At 44.8% G+C, this 23,280-nt stretch overlaps 1 protein-coding gene across 3 annotated transcripts in view; it reads left to right on the forward strand.

The window, feature by feature from the left end:
* The window catches only part of RHOBTB2 (Rho related BTB domain containing 2), a 56,460-nt gene extending 33,519 nt beyond the window's left edge, over positions 1 to 22,941 (forward strand). For 2 of the 3 annotated variants that reach the window (XM_040414796.1, XM_040414797.1), the window contains 9 exons: positions 10,873 to 11,074; positions 11,205 to 11,308; positions 12,535 to 12,720; positions 13,898 to 14,802; positions 15,009 to 15,127; positions 17,403 to 17,553; positions 18,436 to 18,524; positions 19,740 to 19,845; positions 21,127 to 22,941. In XM_040414796.1, the coding sequence (XP_040270730.1) occupies positions 10,873 to 11,074; positions 11,205 to 11,308; positions 12,535 to 12,720; positions 13,898 to 14,802; positions 15,009 to 15,127; positions 17,403 to 17,553; positions 18,436 to 18,524; positions 19,740 to 19,845; positions 21,127 to 21,332 (2,068 nt within the window). In that variant the 3' untranslated portion in view covers positions 21,333 to 22,941. Of the gene's footprint in view, positions 1 to 10,872; positions 11,075 to 11,204; positions 11,309 to 12,534; positions 12,721 to 13,897; positions 14,803 to 15,008; positions 15,128 to 17,402; positions 17,554 to 18,435; positions 18,525 to 19,739; positions 19,846 to 20,969 lie in introns of all 3 variants that reach the window. The other variant, XM_040414798.1, reaches the window with a different exon arrangement.
* Positions 22,942 to 23,280: the final 339 nt, after the last annotated feature.

A 23,280-nucleotide genomic window follows, 5' to 3' on the forward strand; every position in this document is an offset into this window, starting at 1 on the left:
AAAATTACCCATCATTAAATGGTTAAAAACAATTATTCCAGCTCATTTGTGTGTGTAAAAAACCGGAACACATGATGGTGGGCGTAGGTGAAAGCACACGCCAAGGCAACTTACACAACCCCATTGCAGATCGACCGCTGTACACAGCTTCCCCGATCCTCCAGTGCGCATGCTCCAGGCGGCGCATCATATCAGTATCATATAGCAGCGTCATAACGACCATGCGCATACGCAGTATTCAGCATTCCTCCACAGTCGCCATCTTGGAAGAGGTAAAACACAGGAGAAGCACAACTATGACATAGCGTCCCCACCTGTGTAAATACCATTCAAACCATGGCGATACCATACTATTCACACATAAAACACACTGTTGCTAATAGGATCACCTGCGCCAACCGAAGTTACCGTGAGGTGCCAATTGTTGAATCATACACAGGGAACCATGTGCAGAAAGGGCCGAGCCACCAGCAATTCCACACAGTGTTAACCCTGCTGATCCCGCAACATTATGAGGGATCTCCTCGTATCTTCACACTCATACATACACAAGGAATCTGAACAGCCATATCATCGCAAATAAAAAACGCATGTCAAAAAAAGACGCCTAATGAGTAAATCCGGGGTTGAAGTTGCGTTGATTGTGCATCACATCGTCCACCAATCACATCGTCCCTGGTCTTTCACCACCACAATCTATATGTAGGAATAAAAAGGGAAAGAGAGAAAAAGGTTATTATACATATATCCTCCATATATTGTAATATAATAGTTACATTACAACCTAACCCTAGGATAAAGACATAAACGCACATACAATTAGACTGGGCAAGCTGCCCTCCAAATACCTATCCTAAATTGAAGTCTGCATTAAGACCATAAGGGTATATATCCACCATATTTATTTTTTCTTTAATAATGAAACCCTATTGCCCCCCCTTCTGGGCATTGGTACACAATCAATAAGCCAGCATTTGAGATCTCTTTCTTTGTGATTGAAATCTGCAAAATGTTTAGAAACAGGCAGATCCACTCTTTTCTGTCGAATACTTAATCGATGGTTGTTCATTCTGGATTTAAAATCTGTAGAAGTTTCCCCAACATATAAGATATTGCAAGGACAAGATAATACGTATATCACATGATCAGAGATACATGTCAGGTGAAAACGGATGGGATAATTCACGCCTGTAGATGGATGAATGAATACAGTAGATTTACACATATACCTACAATTGACACAACCCAGGCCGTGTCCAAGTGGACTGTCTCAATACTTTTTTAGTTCCAACATCAGCCCTTACCAGCTGATCCCTCAAACTCATGGATCTCCTATAGGAGAACAATGGTGGACTATAAAATTCCGGTACATCCTTAATAGACCCCGCTAGAGTGGGCCAATGTCGTCTGATAATACAACCAATATCATTGCTCACCTCTGTATAAGTAGATACAAAGGGAATTCTAGATGTTGTACATTTCACCACTGGATTGGAGAGGATTTTCTTCCTGTCCAATTTCATTGCCGCACTACGATGTTCATTCAATAATTTGTATGGATATTCACGATTTCGAAATTTGCGTATCATGCTATCCATAGTTTGTCTAGATTCCTCCGCATCATCAGAGACAATTCTCTTGATGCGAAGCATCTGCGAATATGGAAGAGAGCGTATTCTTTTTTTAGGATGACAACTACTATACAGAAGTGCAGTGTTCTTATCTGTGTACAACTGCGTGTGGACAATTCCATCAACAATTGACACCTTAGTGTCCAAAAATTGCATTTCACTGGTAGAATATAGCAATGTGAATTGCAATGATGTATAAACACCATTGAGAAACCTATGGAAATCCATGAGTTGATCCTGACTAACTGTCCAAATGAGGAAGACGTCATCTATGTATCTCCACCACCTCACTATATACCTGAAGTGGCTAGATAGATGACGTCCTCCTCAAACACACGCATGTATATATTGGCGTAAGTGGGGGCCATACTAGACCCCATAGCCACACCCCGCTTTTGGATATAAAAAATAACCTTTTTATTCCTACATATAGATTGTGGTGGTGAAAGACCAGGGACGATGTGATTGGTGGACGATGTGATGCACAATCAACGCAACTTCAACCCCGGATTTACTCATTAGGCGTCTTTTTTTGACATGCGTTTTTTATTTGCGATGATATGGCTGTTCAGATTCCTTGTGTATGTATGAGTGTGAAGATACGAGGAGATCCCTCATAATGTTGCGGGATCAGCAGGGTTAACACTGTGTGGAATTGCTGGTGGCTCGGCTCTTTCTGCACATGGTTCCCTGTGTATGATTCAACAATTGGCACCTCACGGTAACTTCGGTTGGCGCAGGTGAGCCTATTAGCAACAGTGTGTTTTATGTGTGAATAGTATGGTATCGCCATGGTTTGAATGGTATTTACACAGGTGGGGACGCTATGTCATAGTTGTGCTTCGCCTGTGTTTTACCTCTTCCAAGATGGCGACTATGGAGGAATGCTGAATACTGCGCATGGTCGTTATGATGTAACGATAATTACATATGTAATTATAATTATTGATTTTCTGGAACACAAAGGGCCAGAGAGCCTCCTGTTTAATTAAGAGGCAGATGAATTACATGCATCTCACTCCGGCACACAGGCGTATGGGAATGTCAGTCTAGATCAGTGGTGCTCAACCATTTTTCGTCTGAGGGCCGCACTAGACATGGTATAAATTTCGCGGGCCAGAACCAGGTAGCTTTGCCAGAAAGAAATGCAAACACTGTGAGGGGGCACATATGAGCATTACTATTGTAAAGGGGCAAATATCTGGGCAGTTTATCTGTAAAGGGAGCACATCTGGGCATTACCACTGTGAAGGGGGCACATCTGGGCATTACCACTGTGAAGGGGGCACATCTGGGCATTACCACTGTGAAGGGGGCACATCTGGGCATTACCACTGTGAAGGGGGCACATCTGGGCATTACCACTTTGAAGGGGGCACATCTGGGCATTTTGTAGTAGTAATGTCCTCTGTGCCCCCTTCACAGTAATATGCCCTGACACACACACTAGCGGTTTTGAGGAGGACTAGAGAGGAGCTGGATCGAGCGAGTGGCTGCAAAGATGGAAAGTTTTTTCCTACCTGGAGGAGGGTGAGCTGCGGCCGGCGGCAAGCACAGAGGTGCGCGCACACTTCCTGACTCAGAGCACACACGCTACTTCATAGGCTGATCCCCCTGCTGCGGCCCTGCCCACGTGACCTCCCCTCCTCTGTCTGTCACTGCTGGCTGCGCTCATCCCACCTAAGCCATTCACTGTCACCCCACTAAAGTCTTTTTTTTTTTTTTTTGGCTACTTATAATCCCTATACTGCGATATATCAATACATAATGTTATTAATCATTTTGGTTCAGTAGTTAATTAAAAAAACGGACTTTTATCATATGCAAATTACCTGTCTACCAGCAAGTAGGGCGTGTACTTGCTGGTAGCAGCTGCATCCTCCTTTCATGATGACGCCCCCTCCTCATGTTGATTGACAGGGCCAGCGAATGCGCTCATCCTCTGACTGGCCCTGTCTGCGTTTTAAATCTCGCGCCTTCGCCGTACCGGTCTTCAGTCGGCCCAGGCGCACTAAGAGGAGGATGCTCGCTCGGCCGCTCCTTCCTCAATGCGCCTGCGCCGATGACGTCACATCTACACCCGGCGCAGGCGCAGTGAGGATGGAGCAGCCGAGCGAGCGTCCTCCCCTCAGTGCGCCTGCGCCGACTGAAGACAGGTACGGCGAAGGCGTGAGATTTAAAACGCAGACAGGGCCAGTCAGAGGATGAGTGCATTCGCTGGTCCTGTCAATCAACATGAGGAGGGGGTGTCATCATGAAAGGAGGATGCGGCTGCTACCAGCAAGTAGACGCCCTACTTGCTGGTAGACAGGTAATTTGCATATGATAAAATTCAATTTTTTTAATTAACTACTGAACCAAAATGTTTAATAACATTATGTATTGATATATCGCAGTATAGGGATTATAAGTAGCCAAAAAAAAATATAAGACTTTAGTGGAGTGACAGAAGCCCTTTAATGATTCACTGAATGGCAATGGCCGGCCGAGATGAGCGCTCACACATAGTTCGCTGCCTGATGCCAGCGGCACTGCACGGGCCACATGACACAGCTTCGCGGGCCGTAGGTTGGGCATCACTGGTCTAGATAAATCTCTTCTATTAGGTTCATTATATGCAACTTTCTCATTAGGCCTCATGAAATCGACATTTTCTGACAGACTTTCTTTGTTGCCCATAGCAACCAATCACAGTGCACCTTTCATTTTTCCAGAGCACATTAAAAAATGAAAGCCGGACTGTGATTGGTTGCTATGGGCAACAAAGGCAGTTCTTACTGCTAGCAGTTCAGATAAGGCCTATGCCTGCTGTTAGTCACTCTATGGGCATATTTATGAAAACAGCCTAATAGAAAAACTGTCTATAACAACCAATCACAGCGCAGCTTTCAGTTTTCAAGGGCAGAATCCGAAATGAAAGCTGTGCTATGATTGGTTGCTATGGGCAACAATTCACTCTGATAGTGAAAGTGCAAACTTTTGTCAATATGCCATGTAGTCCTAGGCCAGGATTAGGTTTTACCTGCTGGTTGTAGACCAGAGTGTTTCTATTCATTTTCTGCAAGCATAGATATTAAACAGCAAGGAATTAGAGCGTCTAGGAGTAGATTTATCAAAACTGGTGTAAAGTAGAACTGACTTAGTCGTCCATAGCAACCAGTCAGATTCCACCTTTCATTTTCCAACGGAGCTCAAATAAATAAAAGGTGGAATCAGATTGGTTGCTATGGGCGACTAAGCAAGTTTTCCTTTATACCAGTTTTGATAAATCTCTCCCGCTAGTGTTTTACTAAAGTTGCATAATTTTGGACTCTGCAATGAGGTTACGTAAAATAGCAGAACCTGAGGGGAATGTTCACACGTGGCGGATACGCTGAGTATTTGAGGCAAAAAATCTGCAATGTATTACAGTGCCATCAAAGTGAAGGAGATTTTACAAGATCTCATCCACACAGTGCAGAAAAAAATGACCTGTGGTGCGGATATCTACCACTAATTTTACTCTTTGATATACAAGGGGAGAAATCATTGATTGCAAAATTCACACGTATAGGGACTTTTCTGCTGAATCGTCAAGATTCCTAGATCGGCAGGGGTCCGACAGCCCTCACCCCGTGATCAGCTGGTGAGGCATCGGCACCAGAACTCCACAGCACCATCAACCTTGTAGTCAGGGCCGGCTCCAGGTTCATGTGGGCCCTTGGGCGATAAATCTCAGTGGGCCCCCTTGTGGCATTTGTCAAATGTCACCACGGCATCTGAGAGTGTTAAAAAATGGAAGCGTGGGCTTCCTGCTCAGACGCGCCTTCCCCCAGCGGAGATCAGGGAAGACACCCTGCCAGATTTATCATTAGCTCAGGTCAGAATAATGGAGTGAAAAAGTCCCCAAAAAAGTCCCAAACGCTAAAACTGCGCACAAATTTGCAACTTTTTTCTGCTCTGCACTATGCTCGCCAGTTTTCTGAAAGTGGGCGTGTTTTCTTATGTAAATGAACCTCTAGACAGATTTACTATTGGGACTATTTAAAAAGTCGCAATTTCACTCCAGTGAGGACCATGCTTATCTTATGAGACTTTTTAATAGAATGTGCGACTTTTGTAAAGCTGTTTACTGACGGATAAACTGCTACCGTCAAACCACATTTATTACAGTCTTAAAGGGCCGATCATAAATCTGACTTGGCTAAAACTGACTTTAGCCATATGTTAAAGTGGAGTGACCTGTCAGAGTAATGATAAATCTGGCCCCCTGTTCTAAAAATGATCCGCAGCCTGTACTAGGCTTCCAGGCTCATTGTTAGTATATTCCAGTTTAGGCCACTAGATGGCAGCACTAAACTGTGATATAGTAATTTCTATAGAGAATAATGGAGCAATTTCCATTATTCTGTATAAAGTTGCAATCTGCTGAAAAATAATTTTAAAAAAGTTTGGAAAATATTAAAAAACTTAAAACGTAAAAATCACCCCACTTTCCCCAAAAATGAACAAAGAATAAAATTATGGGCATCGTCGCATGCGAAAAAAACACCCATACTATTGAAATATAAAAAAAGTTAGCCCGTATGTTGAAGGATGTAACAGAAAAAAAAAAGGCTGATTTGCCGTTTTTTCATAATTTTATCTCCCAGGAAAATTGAATATAAAGTGATCAAGTCATACACACCCCAAAATGGTATTGTAAAAAAAAAGAGACAGATTTCCCTCAAATGAGCCCCCACACATCTCTGTAGACATAACTATAAAAAAAAAGTTATGGGGGTCACCGGGGAGCAGGGGTTCAGTTAGGGTTGCCACCTTTCCCAACAAAAAATAATAGTTACACAAATTAAAAAGGTTGGTGTGTCTATATAAGTTTTATTTATGGTTAAATCATATTTTATTAAGACAAAGATGAAAATGAGATACATGGTCACAAAGCAAGTGAAGAAAAGGACAATATAACATGTGCCCAGTTATAAAAAAAAAAAAGGGAAACATGGCTATTATATGCATGTTATATATAAGTTTTATTTAGCCTCTATTTTTGAAGTGATTATGCTGGGATTCAAACTCACAGCCTTCTAAATTAACTTCAAGAACCTTAACCACTGGGCTATAGAGCTCCATGTTAACCTGCTGTACATATATTATGGCTAAAAACCTCAGTAGTAGTTTCCCACATATTATGCATTCATATACTGTATATCTGAAGTATGATTTTATATATACATACAGTACAGACCAAAAGTTTGGACACACCTTCTCATTCAAAGAGTTTTCTTTATTTTCATGACTATGAAAATTGTAGATTCACACTGAAGGCATCAAAACTATGAATTATATACATAACAAACAAGTGTGAAACAACAAAAAATATGTCATATTCTAGGTTCTTCAAAGTAGCCACCTTTTGCTTTGATTACTGCTTTGCACACTCTTGGCATTCTCTTGATGAGCTTCAAGAGGTAGTCCCCTGAAATGGCTTTCACTTCACAGGTGTGCCCTGTCAGGTTTAATAAGTGGGATTTATTGCCTTATAAATGGGGTTGGGACCATCAGTTGCGTTGAGGAGAAGTCAGGTGGATACACAGCTGATAGTCCTACTGAATAGACTGTTAGAATTTGTATTATGGCAAAAAAAAAGCAGCTAAGTAAAGAAAAATGAGTGGCCATCATTACTTTAAGAAATGAAGGTCAGTCAGTCAGCCAAAAAATTGGGAAAACTTTGAAAGTAAGGGCTATTTGACCATGAAGGAGAGTGATGGGGTGCTGCGTCAGATGACCTGGCCTCCACAGTCACCGGACCTGAACCCAATCGAGATGGTTTGGGGTGAGCTGGACTGCAGAGTGAAGGCAAAAGGGCCAACAAGTGCTAAGCATCTCTGGGAACTCCTTCAAGACTGTTGGAAGACCATTTCGGGGACTACCTCTTGAAGCTTATCAAGAGAATGCCAGGAGTGTGCAAAGCAGTAATCAAAGCAAAAGGTGGCTACTTTGAAGAACCTAGAATATGACATATTTTCAGTTGTTTCACACTTGTTTGTTATGTACAGTACAGACCAAAAGTTTGGACACACCTTCTCATTCAAAGAGTTTTCTTTATTTTCATGACTATGAAAATTCTAGATTCACACTGAAGGCATCAAAACTATGAATTAACACATGTGGAATTATATACATAGCAAACAAGTGTGAAACAACTGAAAATATGTCATATTCTAGGTTCTTCAAAGTAGCCACCTTTTGCTTTGATTACTGCTTTGCACACTCTTGGCATTCTCTTGATGAGCTTCAAGAGGTAGTCCCCTGAAATGGTCTTCCAACAGTCTTGAAGGAGTTCCCAGAGATGCTTAGCACTTGTTGGCCCCTTTTGCCTTCACTCTGCGGTCCAGCTCACCCCAAACCATTTCAGTTGTTTGTTATGTATATAATTCTACATGTGTTACTTCATAGTTTTGATGCCTTCATAGTCATGAAAATAAAGAAAACTCTTTGAATGAGAAGGTGTGTCCAAACCTTTGGTCTGTACTGTGTATATACCGTATTTTTCGCCCTATAAGATGCACTGGCCTATAAGACACACCTAGGTTTTTGAGGAGGAAAATAAGAAAAAAAATGTTTTAACCAAAAGGTGTGCTTTTGGTGGGTTTTGAACTAATGGTGGTCTGTGCATGACACTATTATGGGGGATCTGTGGATGACGCACTGTCATGTGGGGGATCTGTGGATGGCACTGTTATGGGGGATCTGTGGATGGCACTGTTATGGGGGATCTGTGGATGGCACTGTTATGGGGGATCTGTGGATGGCACTGTTATGGGGGATCTGTGGATGGCACTGTTATGGGGGATCTGTGGATGGCACTGTTATGGGGATCTGTGGATGGCACTGTTATGGGGGATCTGTGGATGGCACTGTTATGGGGGATCTGTGGATGGCACTGTTATGGGGGAATCTGTGGATGGCACTGTTATGTGGAGGGGCATTTGTGGATGGCACTGTTATGGGCAGGGGCATTTGTGGATGGCACTGTTATGGGCAGGGGCATTTGTGGATGGCACTGTTATGGGGAGGGGCATTTGTGGATGGCACTGTTATGGGCAGGGGCATTTGTGGATGGCGCTGCTAGGTGGTTGGGGATCTGTGGATGGCACTGTTATGAGGGGGGATCTGTGGATGACACTGCTATATATGTGTCATCCACAGATCCCCCTCATAAGTGTCCCCCAATACACCTGCCCGCCGCTCACCGCAGTATTTATAAACATGAATCCTTAACCTGTTAATAAGTTTAATTAAAGCTGCGCTCTCCCCTGTATAAGTACTCTACTTACTAACAAGCTTCCATAGCAGGCAGAGCGGACGGCTACAGTAACGTCACTCACTGACGTCGCTTCATTCATAAAGTGGGAGGAGCAGGCGCGCGACGTCAGTGAGTGACGTTACTGTAGCCGTCCGCTCTGCCTGCTATGGAAGCTTGTTAGTAAGTACAGTACTTATACAGGGGAGAGCGCAGCTTTATTTAAACTTATTAACAGGTTAAGGATTCATGTTTAGAAATACTGCGGTGAGTGACTGCACCGGGCCCCGCCGCAAGTACCGGACTCCAGCCCCTCCTCTCTCCCCGCTCATACATCGCCCGCTGCGATGCTAAAGCATCGCAGACTGTGATGTAAAATGGAAGAATTCGCCCCATAAGACCCAGGGGCATTTCCCCCCCACTCTTTGGGGGGGGAAAAGTACGTCTTATGGGGCGAAAAATACGGTATATATATAATATATATATATATTTATTTAGTAATGACACATTTATTTTGTGCCATACATTTTTTTACAATTACTAAAAAAAAAATATAAAATTGTACTTCTGCTGTATAGGAATACCTAATACATGAGAAACTACTATAAAGGTTTTTCTAGCACAGTTTAGGCTACTTTCACACTAGCGTTCAGAGCGGATCCGTCTGAGCGTTCAGAGCGGATCCGCTTGAAGATTGAGCCATATAGTGTCATCTTCAAGCGGATCCGTCCCCATTGACTTACATTGTAAGTCTGGACGGATCCGCTCGCCTCCGCACGGCCAGGCGGACACCCGAACGCTGCAAGCAGCGTTCAGGTGTCCGCTCACTGAGCGGAGGCTGAACGCTGGCAGGCGGATGCATTCTCAGTGGATCCGCCTCCACTGAGAATGCATTGGGGCCAGACGGATGCGTTCGGGGCCGCTTGTGAGCCCCTTCAAACGGTGCGCACGAGCGGACACCCGAACGCTAGTGTGAAAGTAGCCTTAGCATTGAGCTTCATAGCTCAGTGGTTAGGGTTCTTGCCTCTATTGTAGAAGGTTGTGAGTTCAAATCCTGGCAGAAACATTTCAGAAATAGAGGCTAAATTAGACTTAAATACACTGGGTGTCCCCAAGCATACTGATAATGCTTGGGGATACCCCCTTCATGTTCATAGCCAGGAACTAGAGTCCTGACTGTTCAGTAACATTGAGGGATTCCCCATACAGCAATCTTCAGTAGCACTGGGGGATTCCCTGTACAGCGATCTTCAGTGGGCGCAGGCAGGTGCTGATGCTGGCCCTGCTTGTAGCGGACAGAACTGGTTACTGCAGCGCTGCTGTCATTTTAAAGGGGTATTCTGAATGTTTGAAGTTATCCCGTATCCACAGGATAGGGGATAACTACTAGACCTGTGGGGGTCCCAGCGATTACTAGAATGGAGGCCTTGTACCCTCTGCAGCCCCCCTGAAATGAATGGAACAGCGGGTCGCACATGCGTGTGGCAGCTCCATTCATTTCTATGGGCCAAGTACAACTCCCCGCTATCTCCGGAATTCTCATAGAGATTAATGGAGCGTCTACGAGCACGTGCAACCGGCCGCTCCGTTCATTCCAGCCCCCGTTCGCATGATTTATCTAATAGTTATCACCTATCCTCTGGAATGCCCCTTTAACTTTTAACAGAGGTTTTCAATACCAAGGTTATGCATGTTGCTGCTGTGGGGGCCCATGATAAGGCAAGTCCTGTCTCGGAGGCCTCCTTATCCAAAATCACAGCAACAAGAAAGGGGGAAATGGTGTGAGAACCAGAAGGGATAGTAAGGGTGATCAGTTCTAGGGCCTCCTACCCTGAGATGGATAGTTTGATGGTATAAACAGTAGGGGGGCTCATTTTAACTATTGATGTGCGCCATAATAGTATGATCCATATAAATCGGCCTCCTGCCATCATCATGTCTCTTTCCACCAACATACAGATCCCAGCTGCTGGACACTGATATGGATTATGAGCGTCCCAATGTTGAGACAATAAAATGCGTGGTGGTCGGAGACAACGCAGTTGGGAAGACTCGCCTGATCTGCGCACGGGCGTGCAACGCTACCCTGACACAATACCAGCTTCTTGCCACACATGTGCCAACCGTCTGGGCTATAGATCAGTACCGTGTGTGCCAAGAGGTGAGCATCATTTACATGTATGGATTCCATTGGGGCATCAATGAGCCCCCAATTAATAAGTGTAGTAATCGGGTATTATGGCCTGGTCCCATCAGACCCATCGACGTCTTTCTCTTCTTCCATATTGTAGGTGCTGGAGCGCTCCCGTGATGTTGTCGATGATGTCAGTGTGTCACTGAGGCTCTGGGACACTTTTGGAGACCATCATAAAGACAGACGTTTTGCCTATGGAAGGTATGGTATTTTCAATGTATTAAAGTGAAACTCCACCTTCCAATCACTTTAGGAATGAAACCCCTGGAAACATGCCAGGAAAGTTGGCAATAACAGGAAGCCAAATATGCATCTCCCCCGGAGCAGCTGCTGCAGGGAAATATAGTATCACATGCAGTGGCAGAGTTTACCACCCGAAACCTAAAGGGTTTGTCTCATCTTAGACATTGGTGGGATATGCCAATAATGTCTGATAGGTGCGGGACCCACCTCTGTGCGTGTACAGAGATAGCTGTCAGTCACTGATAGCTGTACATGAGAGAGGTGTTACCAGTGATTGATAGCATTCTCTGTGTAAGTGGGTATACAGAGATAGCTGTCAGTCACTAATAGTTATACATGGGAAGGTGTTATCAGTGATTGATAGCATTCTCTGTGTAAGTGTGTATACAGAGATAGCTGTCAATCACTGCTAGCTGTACACGGGGGAGGTGTTCTCAGTGATTGATAGCATTCTCTGTGTAAGTGTGTATACAGAGATATCTGTCAGTCACTGATAGCTGTACACGGAGAGGAGTTATCAGTGATTGATAGCATTCCCTGTGTAAGTGTGTATACAGAGATAGCTGTCAATCACTGATAGCTGTACACAGGGGAGGTGTTATCAGTGATTGCGGACGGTTCATAGACCCATTAAAGTTGGATGGGTCTCGATCCCTTCCGGCCTCAGCAAGGATGTTGCCCGTGCATTGGGGAACGCAAGTTGCGGTCCCCAATGCACGGAACGGCCGTGTGCATGAGGCCTAAGTGTTTATACAGAGATAGCTGTCAGTCACTGATAGTTGTACACCGAGGAAGGCACAGAAAAGACAGGCATATAAATGTATGTTACAAGTTTTACTGATTCTTTTCCATAAACCTATATATCAGTCTGCTCAGCTCTTCCTCCAGATTGCACTGCATTTCGTGGTGACTGACCCATTACGTGTGCGCGGTACAGCAGTTGCAGAGAGAGAGAGCAGATCCTCTAGGTGTAATGGCAATGCTCCATTGTTCCTAGAGACTCATTTGCATATAATAAAACTTCATTGTTCTCTGAAATGCGGGCACATATGAACAATGTGCCATTTAGGTTTCTTTGATGGGGTAAGAGGGTGTTTACGCCCACTCAGGCACCAGGGATTAGGTACCTCTACAGCTCTCCTCTAATCTGCCTTCTTGTGTTCTCTTCCTCTTGTCTTTTATAGGTCAGATGTGGTTGTTCTCTGTTTTTCCATTGCAAACCCTCACTCTTTGCAACATGTCCAAACAATGTGGTACCCAGAGATAAAGCACTTCTGCCCCCGAGCCCCTGTCATTCTGGTTGGATGCCAATTGGACCTTCGCTATGCTGATCTGGAAGCAGTGAACCGCGCCCGACGCCCCCTTGCCAGGTTGTTTCCTCTGAATATTCTTCATAAGATATAGAAAACCGCTTAATAATAATAATCTAATATCTGTGCCAATCCATTAGTGAGCTGGCATGACATCTGAGTGTCTGAGGCTGCCCAGCCACCACCAGCCCTTTCCTTACACCTGTCCCATCCTAAATGTCAGCTCATTGATGCTGTACTGAGCTGGGAATGTGAAGCGGCTTGGCAGCGCTGAAGACTCTTCCTTCTTCAGCTTAGCTGATCACAGGAAAATTTCCAGATAAAAACTTTAAATAGAAATGAAATGTTCCAGACTCCTCTGGATCCTTAGTCTAAAAATATGCACCCAGTGTATATTCGTGGGGTTGTCCTGGCAATTAGTATTATTTTTTTTTTAGATAAGGGACATAATGTAAACAAAAAAAATATATATAATTTTTTTTTCCCCCAAAAAGCATTACACTTACATGGTCCACACTGATCTCCGCTTCCTGGTCCAGGCCACGGATTTGCTGAGCATTCATTTCCGGACCAGGAAGCAGAGACCAGTGGGAAGCATCTGATTGGCTGCAGTGGGAAGAGATGAGTAATGGCGGACAGCCCCTTTAAAATATATACAGTGTCCCTGTGCATTTCCATGATCGGGGCAGTGAAAAGATTCTCGCGGCAAAGACCCACCAAAAAGAAGGCCTGTCTAGTAATTCACCATCATGAAAAAGCATCTTCATAATCAGATTTAAAAAAATGAAAGTGGATCTTGCTGTGCCGCCCTACTTAAGGGGTTTCTCAAAGATTTTGTAATATTAGGTAGGGAGTGCGGGGCAGTGTAATATATATAAAAAAAACGTACCCATTTTAACGTTTTGCCGTTTCAGCACCGCCGCTCTAGTCTCCGCTGCTCCACTGGGCCTGCGGTGGTCATGTGACATTCAAGCACACGTGACTGCTGAGTCCAATGTTTGGCTGCAGTGTTCACGGCAGCAATGAATGTGACGTCAACATATACGTTAGGGGAAAAAGATACACTTTTCCATCCCGCAGAGTCCAGGAAAAAAATCATATACGTTAATGTATAGTGGAACCCTATGTGACCGGGCCAGAGGCATTGGTTTAATGTATATATTTTTTATATAAGACAAAAACGTGATGTGAACCCAGCCTTAGATATTCTGGTAACTATTTAATCTTTTTTTTTCAGGCCGATTCGCCCCCAGGAGATCCTTCCACCTGAAAAAGGTCGGGAAGTAGCCAAAGAACTAGGTATTCCATACTATGAAACCAGTGTGGTGGCGCAATGTGGCATCAAGGAAGTTTTTGATAATGCAATCCGTTCAGCGCTCATATCCCGTCGCCATTTACAGTTTTGGAAGTCACATTTGAGAAGTGTGCGTAAACCTCTACCACAAGCCCCTTTTCTTCCTCCTCGGCCCCCTCCGCCTGTTATCATTGTGCCTGATCCTCCTGCTCAGAGTGAAGATCATCCTGGACACCTTTTAGAAGAAGCATCCTGTGCCGATGTGGTGCTGGTGGTCCAAGAAAGGATTCGTATCTATGCCCACCGCATCTACCTCTCCACTGCTTCCTCTAAATTCTGTGACCTTTTCCTATTGGAGGATGGAGATTCACCATCTCAAGCCAGGGATCCCCTCCTACGTGCCTCAAGCTTTGATGCTTGTGAGAGCTCGGGGGAAACTGAGGGAGGAGGAATGAGAACCTCAGCCAGCGATGGTACATTGGGACGGGAAGGAGACAGAGATTTGTCAGGGTGGAGCAGGGCTTTTGAAAGCATACGAAGTGGAGTTTTGGAGGATCCTCCTGGTTACAGGGCCCGAAGAGTAACAGTGGTAAAGATGGACAGCTCAGTGAGGCCTGGACCATTCAGAGCTGTGCTCAAATACCTGTACACTGGACGACTGGATGAAAGAGAGCCTGAGCTGATGGAGGTGGCCCACATTGCTGAGCTTTTGGAGGTGTTCGACTTGCGTATGATGGTGGCCAATATCTTGAATCGAGAAGCGTTCATGAACCAAGAGATCACTAGAGCTTTCCATGTCAGAAGGAGCAATCGCATCAAGGAATGTCTGGCAAAAGGGATCTTCTCTGGTGAGAATTGGTTGATTTATACTTGCGTTATACTCTTTTTTTTTTTTTCAGGGACACTGGAATTTTTGATACCAAGAATAGTGTTGAAATGGTATTTCTTCCATACATAAAATACGGAAAACTCAATAGGATCTTTCCAAATTTAGGTGGCAGTTTGTAGTTTTTGGATTCTCTCCATTTACTTTGCCTTTTTTCTTTTCTATTAGATGTCACTTTCGTTCTGGACAATGGGACCATAAGCGCCCATAAACCGCTGCTTATCTCCGGTTGCGACTGGATGGCAGCCATGTTCGGGGGGCCCTTTTTGGAAAGCAGCACATCTGAGGTGAGGACCTGTAGCATATCAGTAGTAAGCAGTCAGAGCAACTGGACTTGTGGTATTTTTCTCTAGAAGACATTTTGCTGGTCACCCAACTGGCTTTCTTAATTAGAATGGCTTGTACATGGAATCTTAGGCATTAAATACTGGTGATGCATGTTTATCGTAATTAATTAATACGAGGTGAAGGACCTCATGGAGGTGAGATGTTGATTGCATTTGCGTGACTGAAGCTATGAGGTATACCATGACCTGGATGAATGAGAACCTTCTCAGACGACCTGTAGCATAATGTTATGTTCCACAACCTAGCAGATGACTGGAGAACAGAGAATAGGTGACCGCCAGACATTTCTTATAGAGGTGTGGAGCTACAGTTCTGGAGTTTACTAATGTTTAATGTTCTTCATATTACTTTGGCCACCTCTTTCCTCACAACCGTACATTATTGCCGATAGTGAGGAACTATTTTTGATATTTCCATCTTTACGTACATATCATGAACCAAGACTTGCTGATCTTTTTTTTTCATACAGCATTGAAAATAAAAGCTACCTTTTGGTTGGGAAACTTTACTGTTGTCCTCCTCCCACCCTATTTTTTCGAGGTAGCCTCCCAGGGAATAACCCAGTATGTACAGGCTATGTGACAATTACTGAGGAATTCATCCTGACACTGAACCACTTTATAGTCCACCCTGTTATATTGTCCCCTCCCTTGCCTGTAGGTAAACTGACAGCTATATATGTCTGAACATTCATTTAGCTTAAGGTCCTTTTACACTGACAGATGTGTCAGGCAATTATCGGGAATGAACCAGACGTTCCTGATAATTGATGTAAACAAAGAAAACTATGCTCACCGCCTTAGCTCCACATTAATCACTTGAGGGTGTGCAGGTGAAGCAAAGGAACCCGTCGGCCAGTAGTACATAACTTGTATGAAGAAAGATCCAGAGCTTCATAAAATTGCCAATAGTTTATGTATAATCCATATAAAACAGGGATACAGTCCACTCGTCGACGCGTTTCGAACATTACAGTGAACTGAAGAGTGCACTGTATCCCTGTTTTATATGGATTACAAATAAAGTACGGGCAATTTTATGAAGCTCTTCATACAAGTTCCTGATAATTGCCTGATCATCAGTGGAGATAAAAAACAGCATTTACCTGTAGCGATCGACTCCGCTGTATGGGGACAAGCGATCGATTGATGATCGCTTGTCCCCATAGAAAATCATTATTCCCTCCTCACACGGTACAATCTACTGCATGGGAACGAGGATTTTTGCTGCCGGCAGAATGATGACAGGATCACCTGATGAACAAGCGTTTGCAAGTTTATTGGGTGACCATTGGCATCTCTTACAACAGGCCAATGATCGGGAACTAGAGTTTATACAAACCTTCACCCGCCTGATAATTGGCCTGATTGTCTGTCTGTGTAAAAGGACCTTTTATATAATGTGTAAAAGCCTAAATAACACATTTTAATGTGAGCAACACCCTCCAACTCTTTTATACATTTTGCTGCCTGACTTTGGACCCTCTCCAACTTCAGTATGGTGTCCAAAACTGAACCCCATATTAAAGATTGGGCCTTCCAAGTGGTTTTTCTTTACATTAGTCACAGGCTATTATCTGTTTATACACCCACACATGTTATTACCTTTTGCAGCTGCTGCTTGACATTTAGAATCAACTGCTCAGTTCTAATAATACTTTTTTTATCCTTTGGAAAATATTCATGTTTTATAAGGATTTAGAGGGAAAAAAGGGTTAATATAAGGAGCACAACCCTCAATTTTGGACTAACCAAAATGTAAGTTGAGGACTGGTGTGATTCCTGTCATAGTGGTACAATGTTCTCCATACAGTCTTCATTTTGATGCCCAGAGGGTCTGTGTTAACATTACAATTGACACGTTTTTGGTTGGGGTAGGGGGATCTCAACCACTCCCTAGAATGAGTAGGCCACGGTCCTCATTTTCTGTGGACACGTGGCTGCACATATGAATAGGTGACCCAGTGCTGACTGAACATTTACAACTACCCATCCACAGGGAAAAGTCAGCAGGGGTCCTCTCATTCTTAGGATCATGGGGGTCTGAATATTGGGACCATGTAAAAATTCAGGAAAAAATCCTCTCGATCCAAACTTTTACACTGATCTGAACAAAAGCATAGTGGACGGTTAGTAAGTGAATCTCTGACCCTACGACATACGTAATGTGTGAAAGTAATAATACTGTAATCTTTCAGCTTTTCTCTGCTTTCAGGTAGCTCTTCCGTACACCTCCAGGGGCAGTATGCGAGCAGTGCTTGAGTACTTGTACACGGGGCACTTCACTGCAGGACCCGACCTTGACCCTTTGGACCTCATCATACTGGCAAACAGGCTCTGCCTGCCGCACCTTGTAGCACTGACCGGTAAGGAATGGACATTCATGACATAGACATGGGTGGATCTTACCACCACACAAACTAAGCAAATGTTTCAGGTCCCAGTGATGCAGGCATGCTCAACCTGCAGCCCTCCAGCTGTTGTAAAACTACAACTCCCACAATGCCTTGCTGTATGCTGATAGCTATAGACTGTTCGGGCATGCTGGGAGTTGTAGTTTTGCAACAGCTGGAGGGCCGCAGGTTGAGCATGCCTGGATTAGAGGGACCCCTGCTGGCCACAGCTGAAAATACTAACATACTACCTGTGCAGCCGGTTTTGCCGGGGGTGGGGGGGCTTCCCAGCTGTAGAGCAGTGTCCAGGTTGCATTGTTATTAGTGGGCCAGCAGAGGCGGAGCTTGTGTGATGGGGCGGAGCTTATAGGTGCTACGGGTAACTTTGCTTGCCCCAGAAATGCCAAATCTACCCCTGACAGTACCATAACTTCCATGTATATACAATGAAATGACAAGACCGCTGATTGCTGTTTTCTTACCCCCCCTGAAAGAATTCATATTAATCTGTTTGTTATATCCTACCCCAAAACAGTGGCAATGAAAAAACAATCTTATCGTGCTAAAAACAAGCCCTTACTACAGACAAATTGTTGGAAAATTAAAAACCTAATGAGGCAAAAGAAGAACACAAAAATTCCCCTATGCCAAAATTTTCTCGATCCAAGCGCCCCTCCAAAATGTGTCCTGCCGCTAATGTTAATTACAGTAGGTATGCAGGGTAGCGGGAAGTGACGAGTCTTAGAGTTAATGAAGAGAAGCTAATTCCTGACATTTTGAGGCAAACCTGTCAACTGATTGTCTGCATCCCATGTGCGACCAGCCGAGAATTAACATATTATTCTGTCTTTGCAGAGAAACACACAGTGTCGGTCATGATGGATGCCTCCATGAATAATAAGGATATTGATGGTGAAGCCCTTATGTTACTGGAAGCTGCTCAGGTAACTTCCTTCAGGTGTCTAGCTTTACCTGGCGCAGGGGCGGATTGGGGACTTTAAAGTGGCCCCATGTTGTAGGAAGGGACAAGCCAAATAGGTGGGGTCTGCAAACCATTAGGCATGGTTCACACCACATACCTCCCAACTTTTGAAAAGCCCAAGGAGGGATATTAACAGTGGCAACCTTAGCATGCCATGGCACGTTTTTTTACACTAAGCTATGCCTCTGGGTACTGGGCAGGATTGGGCATGTATAGACAGCCACTGGCCAGAGTCATAGTGCTTCCACACAGTAGTTATGCCCCTTTAGTGCCCCCACATAGTAGTTATGCCCCCTTAGTGCCCCCACACAGTAGTTGTGCCCCCACATGGTAATTTTCCCCCGTTGTGCCCTCACACAGTAGTTATGCCTCCTTTGTGCTCCCACATGGTAATTGTTTCCCCTTTGTTCCCCCACACATTAGTTATGCCCCTTTAGTGCCCCACACAGTAGTTATGCCCCCTTAGTACCCCCACATAGTAGTTATGCCCCTTAGTGCCCCCACACAGTATTTGTGCCCCCACATGGTAATTTCCCCCCGTTGTGCCCTCACACAGTAGTTATGCCTCCTTTGTGCTCCCACATGGTAATTGTTTCCCCTTTGTTCCCCCTCTGTGCCCTCACACAATAGTTATACCCTCACAGTGCCCCCACTCTTGACACAGGATACTGACAGCACAGAATGGCCGTCAGCGCCCGGCCTTACTTCACACGTTGTGACTTTGGCCTCTAGTGCTGTCATGATCATGCCTCACTGGTATAGTAATGCCAGACAGCACAGCAGGGCAGGGCTGTCGGCGACCTGCAATGCGTATTATGCATATCGCTGCCCCGAGGGGTCGTCGGTACTCAGCCTCACTTCTTTACACATGTGGCTTTTGCGTTATAATGATAATGACAGTGCAGTGGCCTGCAATGTTTATTGCAGAAGGCTGCCCTGTAATTATCATTGTAACATGGAAGCCACATGTGTGAAGAAGGGAGGCTGGGTGCCGGCGGGCCCACTGCATGGTAAAGGCAATCGGCCCACCGGGAATCTTCTGTAAGTGCTCGATCAGGCATAGTCTTCTCCAAGGTTCCCTGTATCTTTTTCCATCACCAGAGCTCCTGGATCATCTGCACATAATTCCTATGGTATATATTAAATATGTTTATCTGCATTGCCATATATTTTTCAGTTTCATGGTGCTCAGCAGCTGGCAGCCTGGTGTTTACATCACATCTCTACAAATTATAATCGGGTGTGCAGGAAATTCCCCCGGGAAATCAAGCTGGTATCACCAGGTGAGTGTAGCCATCATTTTATCCTATTAATATTGCAGAATTCATGGCCAGTACACTGTACCCACTGACGATATCAGCCTCAGATGGTACCCTGGTAATGGAAGCATGTTGGGTCATAAGGATTCATTGACCAGTGTTTCCCAAACCTGTCTTCTAGGAACCCAAACAGGCAACGTCTTGAGGATTACCGAAAATTAAGTCATCTGTACCACCTGGCCTGTTTCTTGATGACAGGTTTGGGAAACATTGCCATAGACATTAAACCTAGCCAAAAGTTCAGCGACAGTCTACATGTCACTGCTAGCCAAAGAAAGTCAAATGGTTTCAGAAGAAATAGTCACTTAGGGCTACTGCTAAGGACGTTATCTAAGTGGACCCGTTATCTAAGTGGACCCCTAGTTTCCACCCCTGTGAAGGTATCTGGACTTCACTGCAGGGGAACCACCAGGCCGCCACCTGTTGGAAGTAGACTCTGTTTAGTGACAGCTGACAGGCTGGATAAGAGACAATGGCACATGGCGCCAAAGGGGAAGTCGGTAGACAAACCGAGGTCAAAGCAGGCAAAGTTCATACAGTCCGGTAAACAGGCAATAGGTCAGGGCAAGTGGCACAGGATCAATACAGTGAACAGGCAAAGGTCAGAACAGGCTGGATAAGAGACAATGGTTTTCAAAGAAAGGGAGAGTGCACGCCTTAAGGGCTCAGGGACTAGCAGGCAAGAGGTGGGGATGGCCAGAAGAAGCTGATAATGTGAGACCGACAAGATAACAAACACTCCAGCGACATCTGCAATACAGAGGAGCAGTATTGCAGGGGCCATATCCACCGGGAGAGAGTTCTACTGATTATTTCCATGGCCTAAGGAAAATAAGCGGCTGCCTAAAACCTCTGACAGGGGCTTATCTCCTGTGTGAACAAAGGATTGTGTGTCTTTAAATCCCCATACACACAGGATTGTCGGCTGATCCCCCCCCCCCCCTCCCCCTAGATAATGTCTGGGCTTGGGCAAATTTTCTCTCGTGACAAGTTTTAGGACATTCTCATTAAATGCAGATACAGGTCTCCAAGTCAAGAAGTAGCAGTACTTTTCTAGAGCAAAAAAGTGAAATACTGTATGTACACAGGTAGTATCTGACCACCTACCCCAAGAAGAAGATGAAGTACAGTCTCCCTACATTGAAGGGAGACACAGAATGAGGAATGGATGGGGTAAGCAGTGTTAGATACAGCCATATATAAATTTGCTGTATATAGTGACTATAAAGCGGTTATATCCTACAGAGAATCAGCAGACCCTGGAGGCGCAGCGCTGGCCTCCTGTCTGGTACCTGAAAGAAGAAGACCATTTCCAAAGAGCACAGAGGGAACGTGAGAAAGAGACAGCCCTGCACCAGAAGAGACAGCCCAAGAGACGCTGGTTGTTCTGGAATAGCTCCAGGGCCGGTTCTCCTGCGCCTTCTACAACCCCATCCTCTACAGTGGGCTGAGACATGGGACTACTGTACATCTGCGTGACCTCCCTCCGGCAGCTATGAGTGCATGCAAAGATACAAAAGTGTTAGTATGTTATGTGTTTGTGTGAGTGAATGTGCTCTACCGTTTTACCTGCTGTCTACTGGACTGTATGAAATGACAAATCAGATCTAGATGTCGGCACAATCAGCCAATGTCTATAGGTAAAAACCGCCTCAGCAATGCAACCGCCGAAAATTTTCCCAGGAACCTTTATACCACTGTGCAGAGAATCCTTTGATATGTGGAAATCTCCTTACGCTATCACTGGTTGGGGTTAGGGTCACCAGTTCTATCTTGTATTGACATCTGGTATCATTAAAGGGATGAACATTTGTCATCCAGTTCAGATGTTGGGGCATTGTTCAATGTCCATTCTCAGATATAATGTTATTATGAGAGTCGTTCTCTTTAAAGGGGTGGTCAGCACCCCCTGCTAAACGGTGGAGGAAGCCATGGTCAGCTAAGCGTTTCCTTCGCAGCAACTGCTGCAGGCGAAATGTAGAGTACATGGTAGCCGTTCAGATGGACAGCTCAAGCCCACCAGAATGCAAGACACTTGTACAGTCTGGCTCTATGTTCTGGCTCATAGATGGGGGTCCCAAGTGGTTGATCTCCCCTCAAGAATGTTCATATGAACTAATCGGGTGGTAAGGAAGGGGTTGTTGTTGAAATATGGAACAATTCTGACTATATACAGTATATAAATTCTCATACAGGCTGCTTTATGGCAGACGTCTACAGTCCATTGGTGACAGACATGCTACCGTAAACAGCCACACATACGTGATGCGGAGGGGCAGACTGGCCATAGACCTTACAGGGAAATTTTGTGGTGGACCTATACCTAGAGAGCCACCTAAGCCCTCCTGAAGCCACTAAGTACGTAACGATCTGACACTCTCAGCATTAATTAACGATGGGAGTATCAGGTACCCTCCTCGATACAACTGTATCACCATGATCAAGACAGTGATACGGTTAAATACTGCGACGGGCACAGGAGCCCATGGTTTCTGCCCCACTGTTCACCCTCACTTCACTAGATATGCCTATACAGAACAGACGACACCAGCTAGAAGAAGCCTGTGCCATGCACTGCAGATGGTATTGCCCCACCTTCTGTAAATTTGGATGGGCCACTTTTAGGTCTTTTTCCAGGACCAGTCCCTCCCTGGAGATGCACAACCATCCAGGAACAGTTCTGTCTGTTCTCCTGATCACGTGGGAGCATCCACTGTAGAATACATAAATGAGATTGACCACGTGGTAAGAGTCTACTCTCAGGAAGAATGCTGCCTCACGTCATTCATAAGGTGGCCGTACATGGTGCATTTTTGGAGCAGAGATGACAAATTGAGGTGTTAGTTGTGGAAATCCTCCTACATGGATCACAGCAGTGCCCCAAATCATGGGTTATAACACCTCAAAGAGTAAAAACACCAAAAAGCGGGTCAAAACTAAAACTTAACTACTCAAATAGAATCAAGTTAGCTAGAAGTCTAAAAATGCGGCCCATTGAGGAGATGACACTTATACTGTGTACCCCACCGCACCAGAACAGAGCCATAAGTGCATCTGAAATGACCAAAGGGAAAAAAGGAAAAATTCTCACACCTAAGGGCGCATTCACACGAACTTGGTTTGGTTCCGCATTCAAGCCGCATTTTTTGCATATCCGATGCGGACCAATTCGTTTCATGGCCCCACAAAAATTATACATCATCTCCTATTCTTGTCCGTTTTGCAGACATGAATAGGAATTTCTATAATGGGCCTCCCGTTCCATTAATTGCATCTGTGTTTGTGTGCATGAGCCCTAAAAGTAATGTTCACAGAGTTAAATTGTGTCCAGAGGAGTCATAGGTCGGGATGGTACCATTCTTGTGTACCCAAGAAGGCTTCACCCTACTCCTTACGGCA

Source organism: Bufo bufo, chromosome 1 (genome assembly GCF_905171765.1).
Source record: "Bufo bufo chromosome 1, aBufBuf1.1, whole genome shotgun sequence".
Classification (NCBI taxonomy): domain Eukaryota; kingdom Metazoa; phylum Chordata; class Amphibia; order Anura; family Bufonidae; genus Bufo; species Bufo bufo.